Below are 17,037 nucleotides of genomic sequence, written 5' to 3'. Positions count from 1 at the left end.
ACTAAATTTAAATTACCAGATCTATTCATACTTTTTGTCTCTATAGAGTGATATTAGTATGCCGGGCGCTGGTGGCTCACACCTGTAATCCTAACTACTCAGGAAGCTGAGATCTGAGGATCGCAGTTCAAAGCCAGCCCGGGCAAGAAAGTCCATGAGACTCTTATCTCCAATAAACCACCAGAAAACCAGAAGTGGTGCTGTGGGTCAAGTGGTAGAGTGCTTGCCTTGAGCTGAATTGCACAGGGATAGTGCCCAGGCCCAGAGTTCAAGACCCATGATCGTCAAAAAAAAAAAAAAGTGATATTAGCGTGTGTGTATGTGGATACATGTGAATATATGTACATGAACATATGTATGGGTTTGGGGGAGGAGAAGTATGAAGGGGTGTAGGTACATGTGCCTGCATCGTCTGCTCTGATAATACCATACACTGAGATGAGGTAGCAGCTTGTTTATTTCTGTGCTTTGACACAGTTTATATAGCATGATTATCTGTTCCTTAAAAACCTGAAAGATTGCACTGGAAAAACCATCTGGTCCAAATAATTTCTTGGAAGCAGACTTCTGACTCTCCTCCACTTCTTCCATATTTATGATTCAGTTTCAGTTCCTTTTGGAGTTCTGCAGTATCCTGAAATCTTAAAGTATCGACTTACCATGGAAATTTACTAGTATAAAATTCTGTATGCTGATTTTTCATAGCAATTAAAGAATCTGGATATATTAGTGTGGTTCATCTGTTACAACTAGTGAGCTAAAGTTGAGAGGTTGTTATTCACTTAGGTCCAACTTCATTTCTATCTTCTCAGGTTTTTTTTTTTTTTTTTTGTTGTTGTTGTTGGTCCTAGGGCTTGAACTCTGGGCCTGGGTACTGTCCCTTAGCTTTTTTTGCCAAAGGGTGCTACTCTACCACTTGAACCACACATCTGTTTTCATCTTTTTCTTTTTTATTTAATGTTTCAATTATTGTTCTAAAGGTGATATATAAAGGGGTTACAGTTACATAGGTCAGGTAAAGAGTACATTCTTGTTGTTTTGCTAGTCCTGGGACTTGAGCTCTGAGCCTGGTCACTGTCTTTGAGCCCCTTTTGCTCAAGGCTGCTGCTCTACCACTTCAACCATACCTCTGCTTCCATCTTTTTCTTTTTCTTTTAAATTTAATTTTTGTTATTATAAAGGTGATATATAGCCGGGCACCAGTGGTTCATGGCTGTAATCCTAGCTGCTGAGGAGGCTCATGGTTCAAAGCCAGCCCAGGCAGGAAAGTCCATGAGACTCTTATTTCCAATAAATGGCTCAGAAAACTGGAAGTGGCACTGTGGCTCAAGTGGTAGCCTTGAGCTGAAGAGCTGAGGGACAGGACCCAAGCCCAGAGTTCAAGCTCCACGACTGACCAAAAAAAAAGGTGATGTACAAAGGAGTTGCAGTTATACAAGTCAGGTAAAGAGTACATTTTTTTTTTTCCCACCCTGGGACTTGAACTCTGGGCTTGGGTGCTGGTCATGAGTTTCTTTTTGCTCAAGGCTAGCACTCTACCACTTGAGCCACGGCATCACTTCCAGGACAATGTCATCCCTTCCCTCTCTCCCAGTTTTCCCCTCCTGTCTCCACCCACACGTTATGTAGTCATCCTTTTCTTTTTGAAGTTAGCATTTTACAGTTACATGCTTCCTTAATCTAATCCTGCCTATGACTCTTCTCAGTTTTGTCTATTTTTAATGACCATGACAAATTAAAGGCATACTGATCAAGTCTCTTATAGAATGCTCAGCCACTGGCGTTAATCTTACGATTTTCTCATGGATAGAGTGAGGTTTTATGTTAGAGAGGAAAGTCTTCCTACAGGGTAGAGTGGTATTTCTGTCATATTACATCATAATGTTAACATAGCATCACTGTGGATATTTGCCTGGTTTTTCCACCGTTTTCCCCTTTTCCATACTGTACTTTTTGGAAGGAAGTTGTTATGTGAAGCCCTGTTTAGGGAATGGAAAGTTATATATTCTCCCTCCTTGAAAGCAGGGTATTTACATACATTATTTTGAATTATTCTTCATGGTAGATCCATCTGCTGTCTCACATTTTATGCAACCATTCATTTATGCTGAATGTGGATAATGATTTTACACTTTGGGTTAGAATTTAATACTGCTTGGTTTGTTTTGCTCTCCAAGTTTTCCAGCTTTAGCGCTTGGGAGCTCTCCTGGTGGCTCTGTGACTCTGACAAGTCTTGATCTCTGTGGGTTTCTGTGGTTGCTGTTGTCATAATTGTCCTTACTCCCTGGTGCTGCAGGATGCCGCAGACACTTCTGCATTTCCTATTAAGTCCCAGAATCAACCACTCCTCCAGGGGTCCTTGATTGCTTCTGTTAAAAAGTAGTATTGCGGGGCTGGGAAGGTGGCTCAGTGGTAGAGCGCTCACCTTGCATGCATGAGGCCCTGGGTTCGATTCCTCAGCACCACATAAGCAAAAAGAAAAAAGCCGGAAGTGGCATTGTGGCTCAAGTGGTAGAGCGCTAGCCTTGAGCTGAAGAGCTGAGGGACAGCGCCCAGGCCCAGAGTTCAGGCCCCATGACCGGACTCCCCCCTCCAAAAAAAAAAAGAAAAGAAAAGAAAAGTAGTATTGTACTCAATGTCTGATACCTGGTTTGATTGTTGCTTCTAGAGAGTGGTTGGTTCTAGGCCTTCTAAGAAAGGAAATAGATGTATGTATTAAGAAAACAAAAACAAAAATGGAAGAAAGAAAACTAAGAATTTCCCACATTTTCTCTTTCAAACACGATCTTTTGTCTTAATGACTGGTCACATATTTGAAATCGTCAACTTTTGGAGGTCTAAAATTGGAAAAAGAACATCACAATTACAGTTACCAAGAATGTATCTGCATTGTATTGGTGCATTAGGTTTTGGGTACACCATCTCTGGGCATTACTGTGATGTTTTAACCTACTCTCTTAATCCTTTTTGTTCTATACATTCGAGGGAAATGCTATTGGCATCATTACTTCTATAGTTAGTTTCGGGGAGCTCCATATACAAAGATGATATCATTTTTACTGACATTAATATTATTATTTTATTTTTGTGTTGGTTCTAGGACTTGAACTCAGAGCCTGGGCTCTATCCCTGAGCTTTTTGTGCTCAAGGTTCATGAGCAACAGCTTCATTTCTGGTGGTGGTGGTGGTGGTGGTGGTGGTGGTGGTGGTGGTGGTGGTGGTGGTGGTGTGTGTGTGTGTGTGTGTGTGTGTGTGTGTGTGTGTAATTGGAAATAAGAGCTTTTTGTGCTCAAGGTTCATGAGCAACAGCTTCATTTCTGGTGGTGGTGGTGTGTGTGTGTGTGTGTGTGTGTGTGTGTGTGTGTATGTGTGTGTGTGTGTGTGTGTGTGTGTGTGTGTTTAATTGGAAATAAGAGTTCCATGACTGGACTTTCCTGCCCAGGCTGGCTTTGGCTGCAGTTCTCAGAACTCAGCCTCCTGACTCGCTAGGGTTTCAGAGATGAGCCACTGGGGCCTGGATTGACATATTATTATTATTTTTAATCATGCAATTGAAGAATATTAAAACAACAATTGAAGATTATAAAACAGATCTGATCTTTTAAAAAGGGCTATGTAGATAATTATTTTTGTGAATATTGAACAGTGACTGTTTAAACCACTAGGTCCTTCTCATGAAGATGAAGAACATTTTTTCTCAGTGTTTCACACGCAACTCCCTCCAGAAGATTATGAAAACCATATGCAGAAGGTCAACCAGGGTATGTATTAATTTGTGTGATTGCATGCATGATCACAGGGAATACTCGCTGTGTTTATAAATGGTCGTGGATGAGACGATCTGATGTGTTCAATCTAGAGGTGAGGAGAAGGAGACGGGGTTCAGGATAGCTTATAATCAGTCATAAGTTGGTCCTTGTTGAAGCCACTTGTTGAACACACACCATTCTACTGTTGAATGTTTGAAAATTTGTATAATAAAGAACTTTACAAACTCCTGATGCAAGTAACCATGGAAACATGGCTTAAGCAAAGTAAAATTATGGGAAGGATCTTGGTGAGAGACCACTTTCTTTGGTTTCCAAAGGCAATGATGTCAGTGCTTGAGGGAACTCAAGTCCGGAATTAAAGGCGAGGTGACTCTCCCTGGTTCAAGCAGCCCATCTGACCCAGGAAGCATCAGGGGTCACTGTAGGAAGCCGGCAGCTATGCTACATCAACACGAGTGGAGAGACGAAGGCATTTCTAGGGAAATAATCTGGACAGAATGTCCAGTGTTCCCATCCATAAATTTATTAGAAGTATATTTTAAAGAAACTCCATCATAGAAATAGAAATGGCTGCATATAGCCAGGCTCTGATGGCTCATACCTGCAATCCTAGCTATTCAAGAGACAGATCTGAGGATCTAAGTTTAAAACCTGCCCAGGCAGGAGAGTCTGTAAGACTCTTATCTCCAATTAACCTCCAGAAAACCTGAAGTGGCACTGTGGCTCAAAGTGGTAGAGTGCTGGCCTTGAGCAAAAGAGCTCAGGAACAGCACTCATGTCCTGAGTTCAAGCCTCATGACTGACAGAAAAAAAGGCTGCATTTAACTTAATCTGTGTGTGTGTGTGTGTGTGTGTGTGTGTGTGTGTGTGTGTGTGTGTGTGTGTGTGTGTGTGTGTGTGTGTGTGTGTGTGTGTGTGTGTGTAAGTGTGGGGTCCTGGGGCTTGAACTCAGGGCCTGGATACTGTCCCTGAGCTTTTGTGCTCAAGGCTTTACCACTTGAACCAGAGCTCTACTTCTCTGGCTTTTTTGGTTGTTTATTGAAAGTAATGGTCTCACAGGTTTTCCTGTCAGGGCTGGCTTTGAACCACGATCTTCAGATCTCAGCCTCTTGAGTGGCTAGGATTATAGGTGTGAGTCACAGGTGCCCAATTAACTTTAGTTGTCTTAATGTTGTATTGTTTATATATGAGATTAAACTGTTTATAGATATCACACACACACACACACACACACACACACACACACACACACACACACATATACACATGCACTAAGAAGAACACATGAGCCAGGTGTCAGGCAGCTCACACTAGTTGGAAGACTGAGATCAGGAGTGAGTGGTTCCAGGCCTTCCCAGGCAGAAAAGTACATAAGACTTCATCTCCGTGGAGGAAGCTGGGTGTGGTGGCGTGTAGCTGGCCCAAGTACTTTAATGAAGAGCTCACATGATGTTTAAAAAGCTTTAAATATGAAACAGTGAAAACAAGATGTTTCAGTGGTCGCAGACTGTCCAGACATCAGACACCCCCACCGCATCCCGGCTTTGTTTACTAAACACTGGCCCAAACAAAAGGTTTATTGTTGAGAAAGTGAGGGAAAATTAATAGGCTAGCAGGACATGATTCTGTCTTTAGAGAAAGATTTGTTTCATATATAGATAGAATAAAGCATACATTTTATACCCTCATAACAACAGAAGTGTTTTTTGATGGCAGGACTTAGAGCTCTGGTCATTTTTCCTATCATTCCCAAGGAACCAACAGCAGGAAGTTCCATGTAGGAAAATGCATTAAATTTAGTGAGAACTTCATTGGAAGTTATGGTAGCATCTTTTAAAACACTCCATATATAAGTTCTGGGCCTGGAATTTAGAAATTATGTCTTCTGTGTGTGTTTTCTTACATATTTTAATACATAATATATATAAAGTGAATTTTTAGTATGCCATTGTTGTAATTATGAGAAAATTTGAATTTTTTAATATTAGGTTTCACTTGTGATGTGGAAAAAAATGCGCCACTGATTAAAGCAGAAAAGAACTCTTTCTCAGACACAGAGAAGGTCTGGGACAGACATAACCAGGATTTTATTAAGCGCAACATTGAGGTATGTATTTAGAAACTCAGGGAGCAGCCTGTGGGGCCAGAGGAATTACAGAAATGGTAGTTGTCTATTCAGGGTCTCTAGCTATTTTTTTTTTTTTAAACTAGAATGCATGAATGTACAACTGAATCAGTATATTCAACTGAAAGTTCTCTGAGCCAATGCTTGTCTCCACTGTTTTCGATTTTTATTCCATTCCAGCCTATCTTTACGTTTCTATCTCCCCCCTTTTAAAATGTCAGCTGCAACTTATGCTAACATTATCTTACCATCCAGATACAGTTGATTTCCTGCAATTTGGACAGAGTTTCCACATTTTACATTACTGAATTTTAAAAATATATTTGTATTGTAAAGATACTGTACAGAGAGGTTACAGTTACATGAGTTAGGTAATGAGTTCATTTCCTATTGAGCATTGTTACCCCCTCCTTTGTTTTTCCCCTACCTTCCCTTCCTTCCCCACCTCCCAACTCCTCTCCCCTCTCCCCCTCCCCACTCCCCCACATTATTTTGTCTTTTGTTAGTCATGGGGCTTGAACTCAGGGTATGGGCTCTGTCCCTGAGCAATTTTGCTGAAGGTTAGCACTCTACCACTTTGAGCCACAGCTCACTTAAGGTTTTCTGGTAGTTCATTGGAGATAAGAGTCTCATGGACTTTCTTGCCTGGGCTGGCTTTGAACATCAATCCTCAGATCTCAGCCTCCTGAGTAGCTAGGATGACAGGCGTGAGCCACCGGCACCTGGCTATGTTTTTGTTTTTAATTGTTTTGGTAATGTGTCTGGTTGGGAAGCTCGTGCCTTTTGAGCAGCTAGTGCTCTGGGCTGGAGAAGACAAGCGGCAGCCTGTCCTGCTCTGAGCCTCCAGGCTCCTGGCTGCTGTACCTGACCAGCTCCCTGCTTTAGGGCTCATTCTTGGCCTTCTAGGTCCTGCAGCTGACTCAGACCAACCAAGGGCACAGGAGCTCCTCTATCAGGCCAGAAAGCCAATGACTTAATTTACAAAAAGAAATGTAAGTGGGGTGGGCAGATGGCTTCAGCAGCCATCTGGGTACCTTGTCACCAGAAAGATGCACCCATGAGTGTGTAGCATTAACAAGAGGAGACCATTAAGTGATTCCTGCTGTTTAGGTCCAGTGGCTTTTCCATGATGACTATTTCCAAGCAGACTGAATTCAGGAGTCAGCCCAATGCTGGCAGCCTGGCCTTGGGCACCTCCGTTTTCCTGTGCTGCATGTCCATACAATGCCTCTTTCCTGTGCTGGCCTACTACATCCTGGTTTATTGCTGAATTTTCCACATGCAGGAGAGTTTCCCCAAATCCATGTTCTTGCTAACCCAGACAGCATCTTCACCAGACTCTTCGGCTAGCCTTTGAATATCTGACCAAATCTTTATTTAAATGCCTTGTTTTACCCAGCACCACTTCCATTGCAATGTCAAGACAGTTTATTTAGCAGATGTATGCTAGCAGAAAGTGATTGGGAGATTCCTTCAAAATGTCTCAGCAAATAAATGTTGTATCTATATCTACATCTGTATCTTGAGAGGGAGACTTGGAAACTGCTCATGTTTTATTGTTTTTTTATATGAAATGTTGGTTGAAATGGGTAACAAGAGGCCTTCTTCCAGTGGAAATGCCTTTGCTTGGAGACTGGCCATTTAGTCTGTAAAAGATGCAAGATAAAAATCACCTAGCATTGGTGCTGGGAAGGTGGCTCAGTGGTAGAGCGCTTGCCTTGCATGCCTGAGGCCCTGGGTTCGATTCCTCAGCACCACATAAGCAAAAAGAAAAAAGCCAGAAGTGGTGCTGTGGCTCAAGTGGTAGAGTGCTAGCCTTGAGCTGAAGAGCTGAGGGACAGAGCCCAGGCCCAGAGTTCAGACCCCATGACCGGACCCAAAAAAAAAAAAAAAAAAAAATCACCTAGCAAGCCGGGCTCCGGTGACTCACGCCTGTAATCCTAGCTACTGAGGAGGCTGAGATCTGAGGATTGAGGTTCAAAGCCAGCCTGGGTAAGGAAAGTCCCCATGAGACTCTTATCTCCAATAAACCACCTAATAACTGGAAGTGGTGTTGTAGCTCAAGGGGTAAAGCTCTCGCCTTGAGCTGAAGAGCTGAGGAACAGTGCCCAAGCCCAGAGTTCAAGCCCCATGACCGACAAAAAAAAAAAAAAAATCACCTAGCAAATACAAAATGCCTGACCTTTTAAATTTTACCTTAGTGTATCTGTTCTGTGGAAGCCTCAGGTCCTATCTCTATTTTCTTGAACTATGAATTGTTTTGAGTACTCAGTGTATCTCACTAAATATTCTACAGCTGGCCAAAAATTCAAGAGATCTTGTGGTTATGGCTGACAGAGACAAGAAAAGGCTGGAGGAACTTTTGAAGGATTTAGACAGAGACTCGGGCCTGACCAGTTCTGAGGTATGTGCACACAAGTTTGAAATTCTTATCATGTTACCAATCCCTTGGCACAACTTTATCATAGTTTTTCAGGTTATTTTCAGACATTATTTTCTGAGTCTAGAAAATCGTTTTTCTTGTACCTGCTTGAATGAGGCCCTCAGGCTGTCCCTTGGTTCACTGGACTTTTTGCTCAAGGCTGACACTGAACCACTTGAGCCACAGCTCCACCTCCAATGTTTAGTTGATTCATTGGAGATAAGTATCACTGATTGTCCTACCTAGGCTGGCTTTGACTTCAATCCTGGGATCTCAGCTTCCAGGGTAAATAGGCTTACAAATGTAATTAAAGATAGGATTACAGAGCTAGGCTGCCCAGCAAAAGTCCTGTTTTATAGTTTGCTTTAATTGATGCTTTCAAATTCATTCTTGGTCAGTACATTATGGATTCTCACAGATTATGTTAAGTCACTTTGGGAGTGAGTACATACATACTGCTTATACCAATAATATCCTTTGCTAGGTCGCTGGGCTTCGTCACTGAGGCCATGTGACTGCGTCTCCTTTTCTTCTTCCCACATTGGCGTTAGGGTATTTCAGGGTGGTCCTCAGTAGTCCTGAAGCACACTGTTCTGCTCTTGCCTCGTTGATCTTGGCCATTTAGTTCCCTGGGCTTCCTGGGGGCAGCACCCACTGAGCTGAAAGGGGATCCTCCCCACCACAGGCTCCTCACTTCTGGATGGGGTTACTTACTCTGGTTACTCTGTGCTTTCCTGGGGCCAAATGAAGTTGAGACCATCTCTTTGCTTCACTCTGTGCCTTGTCTTTGCCTGCTTGCTTCACACACCTGTCCTGAACACACACCAGCAAATCACAGAACAAGACCCCTGTCTTGACTTCTGCATCTGAGACCCCAGCCTGGAGCACAGCTTGAAAAGGAAGCACACAGTCCACAGTGCACCGCGGGGGGGCAGGGCTGGCTGCACCGGTCAGCCCGGGCCCGCACCCGCTCGGTGATTCCTCTGTGGAGACCCCTGGCCAGGCTGCCCACACGGTCACAATTTTGAGAGAAACTAGAAATTCAGATTTTCATGGGAAATACTCTTTTAAATGTCAACAATAACTTCTATTTAAAATGAGTTCTTTGTGGGAAAAGAGGATATCCTTCTTTCTCACCTTCAAAAACAGCAATTATATTTTAGGAATTCTTCTGAACCAAATTTGGCCTTTTTTTTTTTTTTTTTTTTTGCTGGTCCTAGGGCTTGAACTCAGGCCCTGGACTCTGTTCCTGAACTTCTCTACTCAAGACTAGTGCTCTACCACTTGAGCCACAGCGCCACTTCTGGCTTTTTCTGTTTATGTGGTACTGAGGAATGGAACCCAGGGCTTCATGCACACAAGGCAAGCACCTCTACCACTAAGCTACCTTCCCAGCCCTGGTCAAATATTTTATGTTACTTTGTATCTGGACTGAATTACTGTATAAATAAATTTTCTTGTATTATTTGTCTGGACTTCTTTTTGAAGTTTTTCTTTGAGAAATGGTGGAGTGTGGATAATTTTTGAGTATTTGAATATTTAAATTTTACTTATTTTTTTGCTGGTCGTGGAGCTTGAACTCAGGGCCTAGGTGCTGTCCCTGAGCTTCTTTGTGCTCAAGGCTAGTGCTCTATCACTTGAGCCACAGAACTATTCCCAGTGTTTTCTGAGTAGTTTATTGGAGATAAGAGTCTTATGGACTGTCCTGCCAGGGCTAGTTTTGAACCATGATCCTCAGATCTTAGCCTCCCAAATAGCTAAGATTATAAGCATGAGCCACGGTGCCTGTCTATTTTTACTTATTCTTGTTCTTCACTAGAATGACAGCTGAAATGTTAACTGAATTTTAGATGCAAAATCCTTTCTTTCTGGAAGCATGTAGGATTTTCTTTTTGGGGGGAAATTACATTTTTTTTTTGTTGCTGTAAATACTGAATTATATATATGTATACATATTATATATATATATATATGTTTTTTTAATTTGAATTTTGAATGAGTACAAACTTGTAGTATGAGGGGTTCCACTGTGATACTTTCATTCAAACAGTGCATTTTGAATAAATTTACCTCTTCTATGACATTTCCGTTCCTTTCTTCTTGCCCCTTTTCAAACAGAGCTTGGTGGGTGCCGTTATGCTGCATATATGTAATTCACTTCAGTCCTCCTCCTTCCTCAGTATGTCTTCCTTTTCCCTTCCCGTCCTGTAAGCTCCCTCCTCTTGTAGATTCAGGCCCCTTCCCTGTCTTTGAATATATTTTTGTGCTTGATCAGTAACTTGTAGGTCTTTCCTATATGAAGCTTTGAACCTTTCTTCAGTTTAGGAAGTCATCTTCTACTATTTCCTCCCTTCCCTCATATTTTTTGTTTCTTTTGGGGATAACTTTAAAATGGAAATGGTATATGATTAGTCATACTCAAAGCAAAAGAAAACAAAAAAACTTCAGGTTGGTTTAGATCTACCTGCCTGTCTACCTTTCTTCCTTCATTGCTCTTTTTAATTTTATTTTTTTTAGTAGTACTGGGGATTGAGTCCAGGGCCTTGCTCTTGCTAGACAAGTACTCTACCAATGGAGCCACATCTGCAACCCTTTGTGCTTTTAGTTTGCTTTTCAGACAGGTTCTTGTGCTTTTGCCTGGGCTGGCCTTGAACCACACATCATTGATAGTACAGGTGTGCACCACCATGCTTAGTTTTTTTTTTAAAAGATAGGGTTTCATTAACTTTGCCCCAACTGCCCTCAAACCATGATTCTCCTGTCTCTGCCTCCCGAGTAGCTGGATTGCAGGCATGCGCCACTATGCCTAGCTCCACACAAACTTTTTCTAAAGAAGGCTGTGAGGCCAACTTACTCCACTTAGTCTTCTTACACTGGCAGATATAAAAAATGTAACACATTTTTTTCACTATCCCAACATGAATTCTGTGCTTTTGTTTATTGTATGTGTGAAGGTCTGAGCTGTCTTGTCATAGTCCGAATGGTATGCTTTGGGTATTAGGAGGAAAATGCAGTGACCTAGTAATGTTTTCCTCTTAGGGTGATTTGCCCGGGTGCCTGGTCCCAGGAGAGGGGTATACACTGGCACCCAGCCAGCATCAGCAGCTGGCTGAAATCGACATAAAACTCCAGGAGCTCTCCGCAGTCTCTCCACGGTGTGAAAGTCAGAATAACCAGGTATGTTAACCCGGGAGCACGCACACTGTCCAGGTGAGGCCTGGGAAAGCTAGCCGTCATGCTTACTCCCTCTACCCACTTCTTCCCAGTTGCTTTTTCTGTGACAGCGCCATAATTGTGGATCTTCGGTCGCTTCCATTTTGACTCGTTTTCCTTCTCTTGGTAATTTGCTATCTGTGGTCTCTGAGGAAGTACTTGCTTTATAAATCCATGGCTGTGATGTAAGGTGGTTCCTGGTCATCATGAGGTTAGAGGGAGGGACGCAGCTTACAGCGCTCCCCCGTCAGTCGACAGCTCTCTTTTTCTTTATTCTTTTCGGACTCGGTGCTAGCAGGGCCGGCGTGTTCCCTTCTCTGCCAAGTTCTTCAGCTCCTTCATTTAAACACAAGAGCAGTGATATTTCTTTTTTTTTTTTTTTTTTGTCGGTTGTGGGGCTTGAACTCTGGGCCTGGACGCTGTCCCTCAGCTCTTCAGCTCAAGGCGAGTGCTCTACCACTTGAGCTACAGTGCCACTTCCGGTTTTCTGGTGGTTTATTGGAGATAGGAGTCTCACGGTCTCTCCTGCCCGGGCTGGCTTTGAACCGAGATCCTCAGATCTCAGCCTCCTGAGTAGCTAGGATTACAGGCGTGAGCCACCAGCGCCCGGCTGAGCAGTGATATTTCTTGTGCTGATGACTTCTATGAGAGTTTTTTTTCTTTCTTCCTTCTGGTACTGAGGTTTAGATTGGAGCCTGGTGCATGAAGTGCTCTGTCACTTAAGGCATTCTCCCTACCCATTGTTTGTTTGTTTGTTTTTGAGATGGTTTCCTTATCTGGTGGTATTGTGATTTGAACTCAGAGCCTTATACTTGGCAGACAGCCACTCTACTGCTGAACCATACCTCTAGCCCTTTTTGTGTTGGTCATTTTTGAGAAAGGGGCTCTCTTACTTCTTGGGCCACAGTTGGCTTCCCATCCTAGCTGGGATGACAGGCAAGTGCCACTTTGCCAGCTATTGGTTGAGAATTGGTTTCTCATGTATGCTGGACTGGCCTTAAACTGCAATCCTCTTGATCTCAGCCTCCCAAAGGCTGGCCTCAAACTGTAATCCTCCTGCTCCTACCTCTTGAGTTGCTCTCTTGTGACAGTTTTGAAGGAATGTGTTTCTCAGTAATTTTCTCAAATATTCTTTTACAAAACTGGTAGAAAGTATAGGATACAGAGAGGAGCAGGACTTTGCAAAAGTAGAATTCTTTCCGGACCTCCTTCTATTTCAGTACTTTTAAGATCTGTTTGCAGTCAGATGACATTTTAAGAAAAAGTATCTCCAGATCATTTGTTCTACAATTATCGATGGCTAGGATTGTCTTGACCTTCCAAAAGATTTAAATATCAATAATCCTACTCATAATTCAGATTTAAACGTGGGTCCCCTCTCCAAGGTAAGGGATCTCGTTTTAGGCCAGTTGAAACTATCTCAGAAAAAGGAGCAGAGTCAAAGTGTTCCTTAAAAGCTGGGGGGGACTGGCAGCAACCTCCCTGGGCCACTCAGCTGCAGACTTTACATCTGTTTGAGTTTTTATTTCATCTTAGCAAAAGAAAACTAATTGATGCATTTTTTTTTCTTGAGCTCTGTGGTTTAATTGCATACCTTCCCATATCTATCTCCTAACTCTCCATGAATTGTAAATCCCACCATAAAATTGAGTGAGGGTCTACAATTCACGTTTTCTTATTTGTAGATATATTAGATTCCAGCTTTTTTTCAAAAATGTCTAAGCTAGAGGAGTTACGTAAGCATCCGGTTTCTTAAATCCTCAGTACTGGATTCAGTAATCAAGTCTATTCTGTTTGGCTTGTGTAAAGAAGTGTAGCGTAAGCCGGGCGCTGGTGGCTCACGCCTGTAATCCTAGCTACTCAGGAGGCTGAGATCTGAGGATCACGGTTCAAAGCCAGCCCGGGCAGGAGAGACCTGAGACTCCTATCTCCAATAAACCACCAGAAAAACCGGAAGTGGTGTTGTAGCTCAAGTGGTAGAGCGCTCGCCTTGAGCTGAAGAGCTGAGGGACAGCACCCAGGCCCAGAGTTCAAGCCCCACGACCGACAAAAAAAAAAAAAAGAAGTGTAGCGTATTCTCCTCTGTAATCAGCCTCATTAAATCTACAATTATAGTTCACGGTTCGATTTTTTTTTTTTTTTGGGGGGAAAGGAAAGTCTTTAGAAATGGCTCTCACTGGCAAGAAGGTATGTGTTTTTAGACTGATTTAAATTGAATACAAAAATCCTCCCTAATTTGCTTTATTTTCTTATTTTGAAATATTGATGCCATTTTACATAATTTGTTAAGACTAACTGGAAATTAACAGACATTTGGTGAGGAAGGTTGTATTTTTTAGTGTTTTACTGTTTCCTTTTGCGTCAGTACTGAGGCTTGAACCTTCAGAGTCTTTCACTCTTGCCTAGCTTTTTCTACTCAAGGCTGGTGCTCTACCACTTGAGCCACATCTCCATTTCTGGCTTTTTTTCGATGTATGCTAGTCACAGGCATAGAGCTACCCCTCAGCATCCGCTTAGTTGTAAGGGTTCCAAAGCCTTTGGAAGGATGCCACAGGAGCACAGATTTCTGCACTGAGACATAACAAGAAGTTACATCAGAGGTCCTTGTCACCAGAGCCTGTACCTCACAGATTTTTCTTTGTTTTTCTGTTGTGCTTCCAATGCAGTTCCTTTATTTCATGGCAGTATTCTAAGATGACAGAAACAATCTGTTTGAAAGATTCTCTCCCACCCCCTTTCATGCAGCCAGGCAGCTGGCCCACCTGAGGACAGGAAGTCACTGCCGCCTGTGGAAATGGAGAGCATTATTAATGTGAAAACACAGACAAGCTGGCGATTAATGCTTGGTTAATACCAGGACTGGTTTCCAGACCTTAATACATGTCTTCTTTGCATATCAAATAATAGGAAGTTGGGAGAAATTTCCTTTGACTTTTGAAAATGAGTTTATTTAGCTTCAAAGACCCCTGTGGCCTTAGTTATTACCAGAGATACTTTTCCAAGAATAAACAGAGGATCCCTGGACAATCAATTAGCGGAAATCAACAAATACCAATTTACCTCAATGATAATTCTGCCCTGGGGCTTCATTAGACATTCTGTGCCTGTCACAGAGAACTTCTGCTGAAGTCACTGTAAAATCATCTTGGTACATCACAGGGATGAAACCATAGACAACATGTTATGCAAAAGGAAACCCTGAGTACTTGGGCTGTGCGGCTGGGAGCATTTCACCAGTGTCAGAGGCTGTTTTGGTTTCTGGTTCGCTCTTTTGCCCCTGCTTTTTTTTTTTTTTTTTTTTAAGAAAATGCCTGTGGTGGAGCTTGAACTCAGGGCCAGAGCGCTGTCCCTGAGCTTTTTTGCTCAAGGTGAGCCCTCTATCACCTGAGCCACAGCTCCATTTCCGTTCTTGGCCCCTGCTTTTACCACATATTTGAACTACATGGTAGTTCAGAGGCTGTGGCTAAGGAAAGACATTACACGTCCGTCTGTTGGATCCAACTGGAGGGAATTAAAGACTTACAAGCCACTAGAATGGAATTAAACTTTCTCAGAAGAAATCGAGACCTGGAAAGAGGAGGTGACTTTCTCGTTGATTATGATAGTCATGCTGGAGGGAAAATCTAACCTGTAGGCCTATACCTTTTGGTAAGGAGAAAATGGGTTTCAGAGCAGAGCAAAAACAGCTCTGGTAGAAAAATTTTCTTGTTTTCTTTAAAAAAATGACTTTGCTGCCTATGCAAGTGATACATGTTCATTATGGGAAACTCAAGAAGCACAGAGAAGGGCAAGTAAAAATAAAACAGGATAAAATAATTAAGATTTTTATCATCAATGATTGTTAAATTTCCTTCCAGTATATTTCTCCACAAATATCCACCCACCCTGTCCCCAAATAACATGTCTGTGAACTCCAGCATGGGTGCTTTCTAGATTGCCACGCAGCCATACTTCATAACAACTGTAACATAGTGACCTGGGCCACCAGCCACCAGCAGGGGGATTTTAGAGAAGTCACTGGCTCTGAAGGGCCAGTGTCCTGTCTGGGAAGCACGCTCTACCCACAGTGCCGTGGGGCTCGTCACCAGCCTGGGGTTTTATGTATTTATCTATTTAAATTAGGAATCTGACCTTGGTGATGAAAAAATTATGGAGCTAGTCCCCGGAGACAAAGTGCTTCGAAACACCAAAGAGCAGCGAGACCAGCAAAACCGGCTGAAGGAGATAGACGATAAGCTGCGGAAGATGCAGGAAGAGGTGGTAAGTCTTTCCAGTGCAGGTGTCACGGTGGCTAATTGTGGTGCTAAAAAGCCCCAGTTTCCTTTCACTGTTTCATGATTGATTTTAAGGGTCAATCAGACATGAAACTGTCCTTAAGAATTGAAGTAAATGCTGAAAATATGATTCATAGGACTTAAGTGGTATTATATTTATTTATTTATTTATTTTTTGGGTCTGGTCATGGGGCCTGAACTCTGGGCCTGGGCGCTGTCCCTCAGCTCTTCAGCTCAAGGCTAGCGCTCTACCACTTGAGCTACAGCACCACTTCCGGTTTTCTGGTTTTCTGGTGGTTTATTGGAGATAAGAGTTTCACGGACTTTCCTGCCCAGGCTGGCTTTGAACCTCAATCCTCAGATCTCAGCCTCCTGAGTAGCTAGGATTACAGGTGTGAGCCACCGGTGCCCGGCTTTTCTAGGGATTACATTGCAAACTTTTCAGAGGGTTTTTTTTCTCCTTTGAGTTTGTTGATACGGTGAAGTAAAAGCAGGACATTGTAGTGGTCATGAGGAGGCATTGCAAACTTGATGTGATATTGCATGGATATGATGTTGATATTGTAAACAATGTAAACAGTTTGATTGGTTATGAAAACTGTTGGTACTTCTCCCCTGTACAGGCCTAGTCAAGTCAGGCAAAGCCTGGCATTTTCCATAGTTATTTCTCCTGACTTAGTCTGCTAGTCTAGAGGTTTGAGCCCCCCAAATTTGTGTTATGAATGAGTTAATGCCTTTATAGAGCAAGCCCAGGAAACTAGACCTCCTTTGCCCTGAGTGGACACATTGAAAAGATGCTTAATGATGGAAGTTACAGCCTCCAGCAGAGAGTGCTGTTCGTAAGATCCTCAGTTGATGATACTCTGTTCTAACGGTCCAAATGGATAAAGACATGACCATCAGGGGCCTTGAAAACCTGTCTGTTACTATTACTGTTTTTTTTTAAACCATGGTATTGCCATTATTGAATTTTGAGTTCTTTAGGAAATCTTACATATTCTTCCAGTGTCATTTGACGTTTGACTACATTTAAAGGAATATAGTAACTATGTCAAGGTTTGATGGTTATCTAAATAGAAAAAAAACAGTACAGACTCAGAGAAAACAATTACTGAGTACCAGCGCTGAGCCAGATGCACCTGCAGGTGCTTTTCTAATGCTGTCTCATCTTCAGTGGCGCTCTGAGGTGAGTCCTGCCTTTGCTCTGGAGGTGCTGAGTCGCGCACCTTCCTC

The 17,037-nt window shown here is 42.6% G+C and overlaps 1 protein-coding gene across 6 annotated transcripts in view; it reads left to right on the top strand.

Annotated features, from left to right (window-relative positions):
- Positions 1-17,037, top strand: part of Fsip1 (fibrous sheath interacting protein 1) — a 154,097-nt gene that overhangs the window by 15,665 nt on the left and 121,395 nt on the right. For all 6 annotated transcript variants that reach the window (XR_011368588.1, XM_070005761.1, XM_070005760.1 and 3 more), the window contains 5 exons: positions 3,666-3,761; positions 5,759-5,877; positions 8,192-8,299; positions 11,357-11,494; positions 15,653-15,790. Coding sequence is in view for 5 of the 6 variants with exons in the window: in XM_070005761.1 (XP_069861862.1) it covers positions 3,666-3,761; positions 5,759-5,877; positions 8,192-8,299; positions 11,357-11,494; positions 15,653-15,790 (599 nt within the window). In the remaining variant the exon portion in view is untranslated. The remainder of the gene's footprint in view (positions 1-3,665; positions 3,762-5,758; positions 5,878-8,191; positions 8,300-11,356; positions 11,495-15,652; positions 15,791-17,037) is intronic.

The sequence above is a fragment of the Dipodomys merriami genome, unplaced genomic scaffold (genome assembly GCF_024711535.1).
Source record: "Dipodomys merriami isolate MVZ:Mamm:240054 unplaced genomic scaffold, mDipMer1.0.p SCAF_69, whole genome shotgun sequence".
In the NCBI taxonomy this organism is placed as follows: domain Eukaryota; kingdom Metazoa; phylum Chordata; class Mammalia; order Rodentia; family Heteromyidae; genus Dipodomys; species Dipodomys merriami.
The sequence above is the reverse complement of the archived record's forward strand: the minus strand, read 5'-3'. Positions and strand labels throughout refer to the sequence as shown.